The sequence below is a fragment of the Pagrus pagrus genome, assembly GCF_965226575.1.
Source record: "Pagrus pagrus genome assembly, chromosome: 22".
Classification (NCBI taxonomy): Eukaryota; Metazoa; Chordata; class Actinopteri; order Spariformes; family Sparidae; genus Pagrus; species Pagrus pagrus.
In genome coordinates, this window is record NC_140204.1 from 24,919,198 (window position 1) to 24,935,067 (window position 15,870).

A 15,870-nucleotide genomic window follows, 5' to 3' on the forward strand; every position below is an offset into this window, starting at 1 on the left:
GACCTACTGCAGTGAGGAAGATCATATCAAGATGCCTCGTCTGTAAGCTCCATGGTGGAAAGACGGGTGAGCAAAAAATGGCAGACCTGCCAGAAGAGAGAGTGATTCCTGATCTACCGCCATTCACTAATGTTGGCGTAGATTACTTTGGGCCAGTTGACGTGAAAAGAGGCCGTAGCATCGTGAAAAGATATGGAGTAGTGTTCACTTGTATGACGAGCAGGGCCGTGCACCTGGAAGTGGCCTATTCTCTTGACACAGACTCGTGCATCAACGCATTGCGTAGGTTCATCTGTCGAAGAGGACAAGTCTCGCACTTGAGATCCGACAATGGCACCAACTTTGTCAGTGCAGAAAGAGAGCTGCGAGAAGCCTTAGCCTCTTTGAATCATGACCGCATTGAAAGAGCCTTGTCCAATAAGGGAATCAAGTGGAGCTTTAACCCTCCAGCTGGGTCACATCACGGTGGCGCTTGGGAGCGCGTGATCCGGATGATCAGGAAGATTTTGTGCTCTGTGCTCCGCCAGCAAACCTTGGATGACGAAGGGTTCCATACCGTGCTCTGTGAGGCTGAAGCTATGCTCAATGATCGCCCCATCACAAAGCTGTCAGAGGACCCTAATGACCTTGAGGCGTTGACGCCAAACCATCTGCTACTCCTCAAAGGAAAACCAGTTCTCCCACCAGGACTGTTCGACAAAGGGGATGTTTACGCTAGGAGAAGGTGGAAACAAACCCAGTACATCTCGGATCTCTTTTGGAAAAGGTGGATCCGCGAGTACCTACCACTTTTACAGGAACGTCAAAAATGGAACCAGGAGAAGAGGAGTTTTGTTCCTGGAGACCTGGTCATGGTTGCAGACTCCACAGCACCACGTGGATCATGGATGCTAGGAAGAGTCCTGGAAACCTTCCCTGATAAGAGAGGTCTAGTACGTGTGGTTCGTTTGAAGACCAAGACAAACATCATTGAACGACCCATAACCAAAATATGCTTGCTTAATGAAGCTAAAGAATAATTGGTTCCCATTTAAAAATGGGCTATATATTTATTTATTTATTTTCTCTTAGTATTTATGGCTCATTTCAATTTGGTGTAATTGCTCTGGCAGACGCAATTAGGGGCTGGAGTGTAGGAGCCATATCAATTTTGCTTTATTTCATGCAATTTTGCCCCATGCCACAAGGGGGTTGTAGCTACTTGCTGTGTGGCTCAGTTGACCCCGGTTTTGCAGAGTTAGACCATTTAACCTGGGGGAACCTAATCACAGGTGTTGCTGATTGGGAAGCAAACTGTTTTTCGACTGTGCCCAGGTGCCCTATGTGCTTATGAGTCTATGTACCTTAACTTGGTAAGCAATCCGGTTTGTTATTTTGGTTACATGTATTATGAGTTAACGTTATTGACGCTGTATGATACTGAATGGAAAATAAACCTGCGAGATAATCGTATCACTGAGATTTCCGTTTGTTACGTTCGAGCGCGCTGGGCGCACGTCTAAAACTAAAACAGCTATCAGCAACCAGTACTAGACTTCGTTTAGGACTTAGTCAGTACAGTAGACTTAAGACCTTCCTTTTCGATATAGCTTATAGTTAGGGCTGGCCCAGGCCTGTCTTGGACCAGCTCTTAGTTATGCTGATATAGGCCCAGTCCGGGGGACAAATGATACACCAAGCTTCTCTCTCCTCCTCTCCTCTCCATCTGTATACATTATGCCTGTATACATGCCCCATCTCTGCATGTCACTGACTTCACTTCTTCCCCGGAGTCCTTGTGCTTTCTAGTCCTACAGGCTCCCATGGATCCTGGTCGAGCCTGGGTCGTGGATCGTGGATGCGCCTACTGCCATGGCCCTGCCTGATCGTGGATGCACCTACTGCCATGGCCCTGCCTGACACCCACCACTACTGTTGCTAATATTAGTCATATCTCTGTTACATACGTTCCACTACTATTATTATAATGCATTACTACATACTATATACTATCCTTACCGTTAACCACTACTACTGTTATTACTAGTTATCACATTTCCATTATGTGCATTTCATTATTATTGCTGTAATACCTCTTCATGTACTTTCATTCCTGTCAACCATCCATTATAATTGTATATCAAATTTTCAAATCAAATCAAATTTTATTTGTATAGCCCAAATTCACAAATCACAGTTTGCCTCAGAGGGCTTTACAATCTGTACAGAGACGACACACTCTGTCCTTCGACCCTCGATTCGAGTGAGGAAAAACTTGCCCCAAAAAATGGCCCTTTTAACAGGGAAAAAAATGCGGAAGAAACCTCAGGGAGAGCCACAGAGGAGGGATCCCTCTCCCAGGACGGACAGACGTGCAATAGATGTCGCATGTACAGAGCAGATCAACGAGATCACAATGTATTCAATTATAAGCGATGGTTGACAGGAGTGAAAGTACATAAAGATGTATTACAGCAATAATAATGAAATGCACATGGAAATGTGATTACTAGTGATAACAGTAGTAGTGATTAATGGTAAGGATAGTATGTAGTAATGCATTACAATAATAGTAGTGGAACGTATGTAACAGATGTGACTAATATTAGCGACAGTAGTGGTGGGTGTCAGGCAGGGTCATGGCAGTAGGCGCATCCACGATCCGGCAGGGTCATAGCAGTAGGCGCATCCACGATCAGGCAGGGCCATAGCAGTAGGCGCATCCACGATCAGGCAGGGCCATAGCAGTGGGCGCATCCACGATCCACGACCCGGGCGCGGCCAGGATCCATGGGAGCAGATCAACGAGATCATACATTGTGATCTCGTTGATCTGCTCTGTACATGCGACATCTATTGCACGTCTGTCCGTCCTGGGAGAGGGATCCCTCCTCTGTGGCTCTTCCTGAGGTTTCTTCCGCATTTTTTTTTTTCCCCTGTTAAAAGGGCTTTTTTCTCACTCGAGGGTCGAAGGACAAAGGGGTATCGTCTCTGTACAGATTGTAAAGCCCTCTGAGGCACACTGTGATTTGTGAATTTGGGCTATACAAATAAAATTTGATTTGATTTGATTTGATTTGATTGTAGTGACACTGAAGGTCAGTTTCTAAGCCTGTTGAGTGGCCTCCTATGGTGGCATCCCCTCCCCCACCCTGAGTCCTCTCTTAACAGCCTTAGCTTTGAAGTCTGTCTTCTCCCTCTCACTAGAGAGATTTCTGATGCTGCTCGGGAAATTGCCTCCATACAGAATTGGGGGAACATACGTCAGTCCGACCACCCAAAAGTCTGACTACCCATTAATCCGAGTTACTTTACAGTGTTAGGGTTAGGTTAAAGGATAACTACCGTTTTTTACAACCTGGACCTTATTTCTGGCAAAATATATGGTCATTTACTCACCCAGATAACTTTGGTGTCATTCGGCGTCGTTCGGACGAAATTAGATCCAGTGTAGCAGCGATCTATCCATACAATGGGAGAGACGGGGCAGCGACACACAGCCTCTATATAACGCATTATCTGCCACGAAACTAGTTAATTTCATCAATATTTTGTTATGAAATGCTAGCGCTATTAGCCTCTGAGTCCGGGCTCGTCTATTGTCAACATCCGGGGTCTGTAGGCTGATCTACTACCTCTGACCTGGAAGATGTCGTCTCTGAGCTGCGCGCGCACCCGCGACAGCGCGGCTTGTTTACCTGTAGCTGCTACTGCTAGTTTGACCCCGGATGTTGATAACGGACGAGCCCGGACTCAGAGGGGAATAGCATTTCATAACAAAATATTGATGAAATTAACTAGTTTCGTGGCAGATAATGCGTTATATAGAGGCTGTGTGTCGCTGCCCCGTCTCTCCCATTATATGGATATATCGCCGCTACACTGGATCTAATTTCGTCCGAACGACGGCGAATGACACCAAAGTTATCTGGGTGAGTAAATGATCATATATTTTGCCAGAAATAAGGTCCAGGTTGTAAAAAACGGTAGTTATCCTTTAAGGGTAATGTAATCAAATAATGCCCTAATTGCATATTTAAATATACATTCATGGAAACCTCCAATACAAAGGATGTTCTTATTCATGTCAGTGATCAACCTGTGAAGTTTCATGGAGATATCTCTTAGTTTAAATTTTTGCCCTATTCACCTCAATTATACAGGGGCTAATATTGTGGTGGCCATATTGGATTTCCAGCAAAAAATTAACTGGGTTGTCCATATAGGTTGTAATCCTACTGGGTCATAGATATTTTTCTGGTGGCCAACCTTTTATAACATTGCAAATGCAGCACCCCGGGTGGATCATCTCATTTGTCCTACAACATGTCAATCATTCTGAGGAAATGCTCACGTCACACTGTCATGCATGCTCTTTCCTGGCTCGTTTCCACTAGCTGCACGTGCACTTTGATTATTTATGTATCCCATGAGATGTCTGCGAGGACTTTTACCCCAGTTGGTGTGACAGTGGAGCATTACCGGCGGCCCGGTGGATGGTGCAGCGGGGGCTCCACCGGCCGGGACCGCACAGTAAAGCCGGGGGCATGGAGGGGGTGAAAAGGGAGGCTATACAGTAGGATGTACAGTAACATGTTTTAATAAAAGTATTTTAAACATGCACAGAACAGTAACACTCTTGCATAAAAGGTATGCCCCAGTGGTCAGCATAATCCGACTCGAAGCAGACTGGTGCATTGGTGTGCAGATTAAGAGGAATAACAGAGAGTTTGTCATCCTGAATGTGTACAGAGGGTTTTGAATAGGAAAGCTAAGTAGCTTTAGAAAGCTCTAATCATTATGGGACAAAAATATTTTTGTATGACACTTATAGGTGAGCAACATAAAAATCTGGCTAAATCCCTTCAATCCTGTTTTTTCACCTTCAATACCCCCTGTCTCTTTGGCTGCCATGCGTCCCCCTTTCACCCTAGAGACCCCAAAATTTGCATGGAGGTTGTCTTGGGGCCCCTACACAAGAATACGAAAGCAAAATATAAGTCATTTAGAAAAAAGGTCCTTTTCAAAAACCCAATTCAAAAGGGTGTTACACCCTCTGACATACTGACAAATTTATAGTAGTATTTAATTTATAGAGGTCGTGGAAGTCTGAGCTTTTGATATGTTGTTCTGTAGCCCCAGATGAGTAGAAAATCATTGGTTTGGCTTTGATTAGACATCTACTTTTTGGTAGGCGGGCCTTCAAACTTTCACATTTTCAAACCAAATGAGGCTCACCATTCCAACAAGCTGAATGACTTGAAACTTGTTATCTATTCCAAAAGCTCACCACTGCTGGCCACTAGGAAAGCGAAGAAAGCTCCAATTATGGGACCAAAATGTTCTTGTATTACAATTTTAGCTGAGCAACATACTCAAATCGTATTCATTTAGGATAAAGTTTCCCCCCTTTGGCCCTAGAGACCCTAAATTTTGCACGGTGGTTGACCCCCCAATACAAGTGTGCCTAAGGATTTTTCATATTGCAGGTTATACTGGTTTACAAAATAAATATGTAATGTTGTGTGAAAAATACCATTTGAAAAGTTGAGTGAGGATTTGAAATGTTTTTTCAAGACACAAGAGCACAAATTTAACCGAAAAAGTGAGCACAGCGCCTAAAAACTCTCTTTTTCCCCCCCCCAACATCGCGTCATATTACGTCACGAGAGGGAGTTGTATGCTAGCAGCTGCCATAGCTTAGTGTGGGAGCAGATGGCTATCTGTCAGAGCGGCCATCTTATCGTGAGTCAGTGTGTTTACAGCAGGTTTGGATTGCGTTATCATGGACATGGTCATTTATTGTGTTTGTGGTGGTTTCACAAACTCCAGCCTGTCACGACACCGAGTCCACCGGTTTCCTTACAGAAAAAAAACGGTGCTATCTTCCGTGCCTGGGTGCGTGTTGTGCAGCTGAAGAGACGGGGCTTGACCTCTGCGTCAGCTACGAAAAACTCGGTTGTGTGTCGCTCACTTTAAACCAGAGGATTATCACTCCAGCGATCTGATGGAGTTCAACTGGGATTCCGAAGCAATAACTGTGCGACCCCCCGCCCCCCTCTCCCCTCCCAACCCCCGGTGCGGTGCGGTGCCTTCGGTGCCGACAGCCTCATCCGGACCGCTGTCTGTCAGCAGCTGCTGGTGCTGCCGCCCCGGCAGGAGACAGTCACGGATCACACAGAGACTCAGCTGAACGTGAACAGCCACTTGTAAGTCTTGTTTTATAACATTTGCTAAGTACCCATTTACTGGACGTACATAAGAAGCAACATGACATGTTTTTGTAGAGCAGCGCAGCTAGCTTGCTAATAGGTGAGCAATGCTAGCTAACGCTAGCTAGCGTTAGCAACGTTTTTTGCACAACCTATCTTATGAAAAGGCACTCGGTTTGCCAATATAAGAAGTGTCAAGTTTAGTTACAGCCCAGTGACCCTGTTTGCGCAGTTAAAACATTCCTAATGTATTTTATGTGCTATATTTTGAAGGATTTGGGAGACATCGGCAGCAATGAGGCAGGGGAGATGACAGTCAGTGCTGCAGCAAAAGGCTTTCCCTGGCTCCTCAGTGCCCCACTGCTGCTCACAGTGTAGCCTCAGACCTTCTCATCGTGAAACAGGTAGTGTAACATAACTCATATAGAGAATGTCAGCATTCACACTATTGTTCTTCTGGAATTTATTATTCCGTATTCCGTACGTTTTTCGGCTTGTTTCTCCTCCTACAAATTTTGAGCTACAGAAACCATTCAACTATCAAAATCTTCAGTTTGTTAAGGACATTACTGCTTGTATTTTTGGCATTCAATCTTTTATACTTTTGGAAATATTGAGCTTTTTCTGCAAAATTTTCCCCATTCATCCTTATGGGGATTTTTTCAAATTTCATTCTGCTACTACTTCAGCATACGTTCAGCTATAGAAACCGTTCAACTATCAACATGTTCAGCTTTTTAAGCTCTTTCAGCCTTGTACTTTTCAGCTTTTTCAAATATTCAGCTTTTTCAGAAAAAAAAATTAATATGGAAGCAAATGGGAAAATCTTCAAATCCTCTTCAAAACTCATCCACTTTCAAGCTCTTCTGCTCCCTCATACTTTGAGCTAGAGACACCATTCCAACTTTAAAATAGTCACAGGACCTTGAACTATTTGGCATGTATTCAGCTTTTTAAAATCTTTTACGGTTTTGAAATTATCACAGCTTTAGTTTTAAGGATTTTTAGCTCGTCTTCTGGGTTTATAATGGGTGTGTATTGCGTGAGCTAGAGTGGGTGACATCATCGCTAGAGTGGAGAGCAGCTGCAAAAACTTGAGAAAAAACTCTCTTCAGCTTGATTTGGGTCCCACAGCTTTTACTTCACATAGACAATATATACATAGAAATGTAGGAAATATTGTTGGCTTTCAGATGATGTTCTTATTTCAGATGTAGGACTTAAACTTTTGGCTGTAGAAGCCCTCGAGCGACAAGCACTCCAGCATCTCCCCCATAAGCTGCAGTGTTAACTTTGAGCCTAAATTTCTGGAGTGGAGCAGACGGTACCGGTTTTGTCTCTCGCTCTGGCTCCCTCATTTTTCACTTTACAGAAATAAAAAAGACATCACATGGTTCAGCAATGTCTCCTGTTACTCACTGTATACATATTTTGGGCATAACCATTACACTTTTTTCTAAACCTGCAGGAGTTTGGGAGGTGTTTTCCCATTCATTCTTATGGGGACATTTTCAACTTTGGTTCTGCTACTGCTCCAGCATATGTGCAGCTACAGAAACTGTTTGGCTGTCAAACTGTTCAGCTTTTTAAGCTCTTTCAGCCTATTACTTTTCAGCTTTTCAACCTTTTCATCCTTTTCAAATATTCAGATTCATGTTCAGCTAGAGAAACTGTTCAACTATCAAAATGTTCAGCTGCGTGTTCAGCTAGAGAAACTGTTCAGCTATCAAAATGTTCAGCTTTTAAGCTCTTTCAGTTCATTACTTTTCAGCTTTTCTTCCTTTTCAGCTTTTTCAAATATTCAACTTGATGTTTAGCTAGAGAAACTGTTCAGCTATCACAATGTTCAGCTTTTTAAGCTCTTTCAGTTCATTACTTTTCAGCTTTTCTGCCTTTTCAGCCTTTTCAAATATTCAGCTTTATGTTCAGCTATAGAAACCATCCAACTATCAAAATGTTCAGCTTTTTAAGCTCTTTGAACCTATTACTTTTCAGCCTTTGACTTTTCAGCTTTTGAAAAAAGTCAGCTTTTTCTGCAAATTCTTGACCATTCATTCTCATAGTTTTATGCATTTTTTATGCATTAGGCAAGTGTTTTCCAGCACATTCAGCAGATTTCCGAAATCACTTCAGCCGTCAGCATTCACGCTGTATTTTCGCAGGAAATACAATTTATCTAGTTATATATGCTATCTATATGCATACAGGCGGTACAACTCCAACACTATCTGACCTCCATTTTTAACACACTTGAACACATTCTGTGACAGAGCTGTTGTATGGGATTGCAGGTTGGACAAGGGTATATGTAGTAAACCAACCATTGAATGTATTAAGTTACATAATTGTATAAAGATTGACCTCTTATTATCCTAGCTTTCCAGGCACAGCCCAAGATGTGTCATGGTGCAAATTAATAGGTAATTTTCTTTTTTCAGGGCTACTGACAAGTTCATTGTGTGCCAAAGCCAGCTTATGTCTCTATTTACTAACTGCTCAGCCTGTTGTGGAGAAACTGAAGTAAGTAACTCCAACGGAAGGAAACATTGAGACGCAGGAGGGAACTTGTCCAAAAATAAAGCAGGTAGGGGTCTTCTTGTGATTTCTGATGAAAAAGTATCATAACTTGTATTTCAGTTTGTATATCTTGTGTTATTTATGTACTGTAATCTTCTGCCTTTCACATATGTCTTTCAAGTCTGTCAGCATTTTTGGCTCCTCATGGTGCGAGAGTGCAGCACTGTCCTGTCCTCGTCTGCTGCGGCTCCCCTTTCCAGATCCCTCCAGAAGATCAACAAGGAGGAAGCTGTTGAAATATGATCATTTACTCACCCAGATAACTTTGGTGTCATTACAAGTCGTTCCGATGAAATTAGATCCAGCTGAGAGCCGCGTATATCTGTATAGTGCGAGTACACAGGGCAGTGCAATGTAGCCTCTAAATAACACATTATCTGCCGCAAAATTCGTTAATTTCACCAATATTTTGTTATGATACACTACTGCTATTCCCCTCTGAGTCCGGGGTTAGCTGTTGATCTGTAGGTTGACCTACTAACCTCTGATCTGGATGATGTCATCTCCGAGCGCGGCTTGTTGCTATCGCTAATGCTACGGTTCGTTTCTGCGTGTTTCCGACTTGTCTGAACAAAATGAGCAGCTGGACGAAGTTCAGCTTCCTCTCCGCAACCTAGACTTACTAAAGCTCTGGCTAGTTGCACTAAAAATGGACCCGAATGCCGAAGCGGAATGATTATTATCAGAATGAGTCGGGCAGTGGTCGGAGATGATATCGTCCAGGTCAGAGGTCAGTAGGTCAACCTACAGACCCCGGTGTTGATAACAGCTAACCCCGGATTCAGAGGGGAATAGCACTAGCGTATCATAACAAAATATTGGTGAATGAACGAGTTTCGCGGCAGATAATGTGTTATTTAGAGGCTGCATTGTGCTGCCCCGTATACTCATTATACGGATATACGCGGCTCTCAGCTGGAACTAATTTCGTCGGAACGACTTGTAATGACACCAAAGTTATCTGGGTGAGTAAATGATCGTATTTTATGCTAGAAATAAGGTCCAGATTGTAAAAAATGGTAATTATCCTTTAATAACATTTGGCACATCTGTATAATAGTTGCAATGTTCGTTAAGTTAACACTTAGTTTACATGTGTTGTACAGGATGTGCTTAATTGTGTTAACTTTAATTCATGAACAAGGACATGTTTGTTAGCAGTCTTAAGCTGCTGCTGCATGCAGGTTTAACCATCAAGTGCAGATCTGACTGTACCCTTCTGTTAAAGAAAGAAAAACCTATATAGGCTAGGCCCAGTGGACAATCTTCCTGCTGTATGCAGTGTAGTGGTATTCCTTTATTTTCTTTCTCTCTTGCACTTAATGGTATTTTTAAGATATTTATGCTGTTGCAAAATGTTGTTGTGTTATCGTGAGCACTGTCTATGAGAACCTGGGCAACCTCATAGAGTGTTTTGAGACCATCAGGTCAGACACACCTTTGACAGCACCATGGTGAGGGAGGCGTCTGGCTTCCTGAGGATGCTGCAGGATGAAGATTTTGTTTTTTTCCTGCAGCTGTTTCATCAAATCATGCCTCATGTTGACATGATGTACCAACAGCTCCAGAAGAGGGACATTGACATGGTGTTCATCAAACGTGCCCTGCAGAACTTCACCAGCAGTGTTTAGGCCATCAGGTAAGATAATATAGAGTAATTATAATAATAGTTATGCACATGTTCATTACTAAATGTCAGCATGCTGTGATGGTTATAATGTATAGGAACTCAAAAGTAATGAGCCACTTTAGTCATCTGCATTTGTGTGCATAAGTAAGTTTAGCACATCCAGAAATAGTGATATTTTTTCAGCCATTTCCAGAAAGTTGTGCAATACAGGCACTTTTTTATTACTTACTAGTATTACTGTTTTTTTTTAAAGACAGTAATTACTGATAATGGCATTGACATACTGTAATCATATTCTCACACTTTTGATCTGTCTCCCTTCAGGGACCAAAGCTCCTCTCAACAGCAGCAGCAAGAAGCACCAGGTACCACAAGATCAAGGAGAGCCTTAAGAACAAGAGTAGCAGAGGCTGTCAAAAGAGGTATCTGCATTCATTACTGACCAATGATGTAGGCATACTCAAGTGTTGGAACCAAGTGATAAAGTCACAATCTCTGTTTTTACAGAGTTAGATTCAGTAATGGATGGTAGTAATTTTTTTTACTCACCCATTACTTGTCCATTATACTCACACAAGGATACAGTAATAAGTCTGCATGAATAATAAAATGCATACTTTGGAACTGTGAGACAGTAGATACAGTAGATCATGGCCACATTCATGCCAACACCAGTAGAATTTTTTTTTTGCAATTGTGTGTTACTGACTATACATTTTTATCATTTTAACAGATCTGTGAAACAATCCTGGGCCATGCCAAAGACAGGTTCTCCTTCACCAGCTACCTTGTGAGTGCCGTGCTGCTAGAGGCAGAGCTGTTTGACCGGCATCTGAAAACATTCCCTGAAGAGGCTCTGAATACCACCGTGAGGGCATACCCCATGCTACACAAGGAGAGGCTCAGGACTGAGCTTTCTCTCATCTACGAAAGTCCAGACTTCAGGGGCTGCTGCAGTGCACTGGCTCTGTACCAGGTTTTACAGAGCTACAACCTCCAGGAAACCTTCTCTGAGACTGTGGCGCTGTTGAACATCCTCATAACCACTCCAATGACAACAGCTGAAGCTGAGAGTTGTTTCTCCACCTTAAAGAGGATCAAGACATTCCTGAGAAATACAATGGGACAGGAACGTCTGAATGCATTGGGCCTGCTTTCCATGGAGAGGGAACTTGTCAGGAACGTGCCTGATTTCAATGAGAGGGTGATTGATCGCTTTGCTTGCTTGAAAGAGAGGCGAGCTAAATTCCAATACAAGTGATGAGTGAGTGTGTTCTTAAATGGTGAGTTGTGTTATGTTGTACTCTCCAAATGTTGAATTGTAAATAGTTGTATTGATTGCATATTGCCAGCCAAATATAAACTGAATATGTTCTGGAAAATTTTGATTAATTACAGTTTTGATGATAGTGTAATTTGATTTGATTATCGCTATGGCATCCATGATGGCTATAAATTGTAGACTGTGCTAAATGTGATTTCATGGGCAAACTATTAGATGACAATGTATCTGTTAATGTGTGCTTTATTGTGGAACCAAATTTATTGTATTTGAGACATTTAAATAGCCTAGCTATACAAAAAATACTGAATAGTATGAACATTTTATGTCTGGTGTTGCCATCTAGTGGTTGAACAGGAAAACCAAATTAATCAATGAAATGTGACACTGTAAAGCTGGCTATCTGACTTTTATTTATTATTATTTTACCCATTGAATGGGTCATCTTAGACATCATTGCAACTTTTGCCTAGTGGTGGTGAAACCGAAGCTTTCTGCAGCACTGAACCACTTTGACACAGTTGCCCGGAAAGTGATGCACTGCTTCGAAGCATTCGATACAGTCAAAATAGTGACGGGGGAAGAATTGACGTCATGACTTTCACAAGTCAGTTTTTAATAAAATGTATGTTCTCTCACCAAACTTGTGTCATAATGTTACTGTAGTCAATCTAAATATTCTATATATTCTGTCATTGGTAAGTATCAGTACTCCGACATGTTTTAAACCTCACATGCACCGGGATGACCTTTCAAGTTTCTGAAGGTTGTATGGGCTGGGGACTTTAAAAACTGCAGAGGCCATGTCAGGATTTCAGCCTTCTCGGACAAAGCTTTGATCGTTTATTAAAGAAAAGGGATTGTCCTGCCTTTTTAAAATTCAAATGTGTTGGGGCGGTGTTTAGTTCAGTTGGTAGAGCACCCGCCCCATGTGTAGAGCAGGCGGCCCTGGTTCGAATCCCGCATTCAGCGGCCCTATTCTGCCTGTAAATAGTCCACTTTGACCCTAGTCAAAGTCACTCTAGGGTCTAATAAACTCAAACACAATTGGCCCATGTATCGCGTACCATCACATAAACGGTATCATCATTGCCAGACTTGGCCCACATCTGGTTAACATACTATTTGCCTTGTCAGAAATAGACCAGAAGTGCCGGCTTGATGCCAGATCTGGCCCAGACCTGTCCGTTACAGATCCGGGCCACATACACCTAACCACAATTGGCCCACATTTGGCATGCCATTTCATAAACGGTGCCATCACTGCCAAACCTGGCCCAGACCTGTCTGCTACAGACCTGGGCCACATACACCTAACCACAATTGGCCCACATTTGGCATGCCATTACCTAAACGGTGCCATCATTGCCAGACCTGGCCCACATCTGGCTAACATACTATTTGCCATGCCAGATGTAGGCCAGAGGTGCCGGCTTGATGCCAGATCTGGCCCAGACCTGTCTGCTACTGTACAGACCTGGGCCACATACACCTAACCACAATTGGCCCACATTTGGCATGCCATTTCATAAACGGTGCCATCACTGACAGACCTGGCCCACATCTGGCTAACATACTATTTGCCATGCCAGATGTAGGCCAGAGGTGCCGGCTTGATGCCGGATCTGGCCCGGACCCGCTTGCTATGTGGAGCTGGCATTTCTAACAAGAAAACGGCTTGAAAACAATCTCACTGCACACACCTCTGCTGTGTGTGACTGCGGGCACAGCGGGGTTGGTTGCACCATGAGACATGAGAGGGGGGGGGATTCAATTCCATTTTATAAAGATTAAAACACTTTGTTTTATGCTCTAGTCGACTGCCTATACCCCCTATGCCAAGAGCCGGCCCTGCCACCTCCTCTAGGACAAGTATCCAACATTTTAAACTGCCTCATTAAAACAGGTAACACACAACTGAACACCTGCTAGGCTTGCTAGCACAATGTTTCCTTCTGGAAGCGTGGCAAAGCACATAAAAAATACGGACCCGCCATTTCTGCTATTTTTTTCGACACGCACCCAAAATACAACTAAATGTTATATTATATATTATTAATATATGCTATATTAACAATATATGAACATTCAAAACTTTCAGTAAGTACAGTGAGGCTGACTGTTGCCACGTAGGTCCAACTTTCTGCAGTCCTCCGTGCTGCCTCTCTTCGGTGCTCCCCCCCTTTTATTGTATTTTAGCATGTGCAAGGCCTATTATTAAATTCCACCTATTTGAAATAATAGAAATAAGAAGACTTTACCATTCTTATATGTAGGCCTTAATTCTATTAACTTGTACTTAAGTTGTGTTTTTAAGCCTTTTTGCAGTCAAATACAGCTTATGCTACTGTACAGTGCAAAAAGAGGCTTTTCTCGCTCTGAAACGCTCAAAATTGACATGAGCCAGTTTTCCTCCTTAATGAATTAAAGGACAGGTAAAACCTTGTTTGCCATGAAATAGATCCAAATTCACCCAGTTCAGGCTAGGAAACTTGCTTGAAAGACCTTTTTTCAGTGAAATACAGCGCACACAGTACAAATACACTGAAGAAATACACAGTAGTAATACAGAGCACACAGTACAAATAAACATAACAAAGTAGAAATATACAGAAAACAGTAGAAATACACAGTGGAAATACACAGCACACAGTAGAAATATACAGTAGAATTACACATCACAGTAGAATAACACATCACAATAGAAATACTCAGTCGAAATACAGAGCAGACAATAGAAATGCACAGTAGAAATACACATCACAGTAGAAATACACAGCACACAGTGCAAATACACTAGAAATACCACACAGTCAAAATACACAGTAGAAATACACATCACAGTATAAATAAACATCACAATAGAAAAACAGAGTAGAAATTCACAGCACACAGTACAATTACACTAGAAATACATAGCACACAGTCGAAATACACAGTAGAAATACACATCACAATAGAAATACACAGTAGAAATACACAGCACACAGTACAAATACAGATCAGACAATAGAAATACACAGTAGAAATACACATCACAGTAGAAATACACAGTAGAAATATACATCACAGTGGAAATACACATCACAGTAGAAATACACAGTAGAAATACACAGCATACAGTGCAAATACACGAGAAATACATAGCACACAGTCGAAATACACAGTAGAAATAAAGAGGAGACAATGGAAATACACAGAGAAATACAAATCACAGTAGAAATACACAGTAGAAATACACAGCACACAGTAGAAATAAACTAGAAATACATAGCACACAGTCGAAATACACAGTAGAAATACAGAGCCAACAGTAGAAATACACATCAGAATAGAAATACAAAGTAGAAATACACAGCACAGAGTCGAAATACACTTTAGAAATACAGAGCAGACAATAGAAATACACAGTAGAAATACACTTCACAGTAGAAATACACATCACAATAGAAATGCACAGTAGAAATACACAGCACACAGTCAAAATACACATCACAATGGAAATACACATCACAGTAGAAATACACAGTAGAAATACACAGCACACAGTGCAAATACACTAGAAATACATAGCACACAGTCGAAATACACATTAGAAATACAGAGCAGACAAGAGAAATACACAGTAGAAATACACAGCACACAGTAGAAATACACAGTGGAAATACACAACACACAGTAGAAATACACTAGAAATACATAGCAGACAGTAGAAATACATTGTAGAAATACACATCACAAAGTCCAAATACACTGTAGAAATACACAGTAGAAATGCACATCACAGTAGAAATACACAGCACACAGTACAAATACTATAGAAATACATAGCACACAGTCAAAATACACAGTAGAAATACAGAGCAGACAATAGAAATACACAGTAGACATACACATCACAGTAGAAATACACATCACAATAGAAATGCACAGTAGAAATACACAGCACACAGTCAAAATACACAGTAGTAATACACATCACAATGGAAATACACATCACAGTAGAAATACACAGTAGAAATACACAGCACAGTAGAAATACACAGGTGAAATATAGATCACAGTAGAAATACACACCACAGTAGAAATACACAGCACACAGTACAAATACTATAGAAATACATAGCACACAGTCGAAATACACGTTAGAAATAGAGAGCAGACAAGAGAAATACACAGTAGAAATACAC

General features: G+C 41.8%; 1 protein-coding gene and 1 long non-coding RNA gene across 2 annotated transcripts; both read left to right on the forward strand.

Annotated features, from left to right (window-relative positions):
• Positions 1 to 5,691: 5,691 nt before the first annotated feature.
• Positions 5,692 to 9,046, forward strand: LOC311251341. The gene is made up of 4 exons (XR_014621374.1): positions 5,692 to 6,188; positions 6,465 to 6,595; positions 8,630 to 8,775; positions 8,890 to 9,046. It is a non-coding gene; the product is annotated as an uncharacterized lncRNA (long non-coding RNA).
• A 1,276-nt stretch (positions 9,047 to 10,322) lies between these two features.
• Positions 10,323 to 12,317, forward strand: LOC311251539 (zinc finger MYM-type protein 1-like). Its single transcript, XM_084344012.1, has 3 exons — positions 10,323 to 10,407; positions 10,723 to 10,763; positions 11,132 to 12,317. The coding sequence occupies exon 3, from the start codon at positions 11,282 to 11,284 to the stop codon at positions 11,657 to 11,659; it is 378 nt and encodes a 125-aa protein (XP_084200138.1). The 5' UTR covers positions 10,323 to 10,407; positions 10,723 to 10,763; positions 11,132 to 11,281; the 3' UTR covers positions 11,660 to 12,317.
• Positions 12,318 to 15,870: the final 3,553 nt, after the last annotated feature.

Bases quoted from the DNA above. Each gene is read 5' to 3' on its own strand.
- LOC311251539 (XM_084344012.1), top strand. From the start codon at position 11,282: ATGCTACACAAGGAGAGGCTCAGGACTGAGCTTTCTCTCATCTACGAA.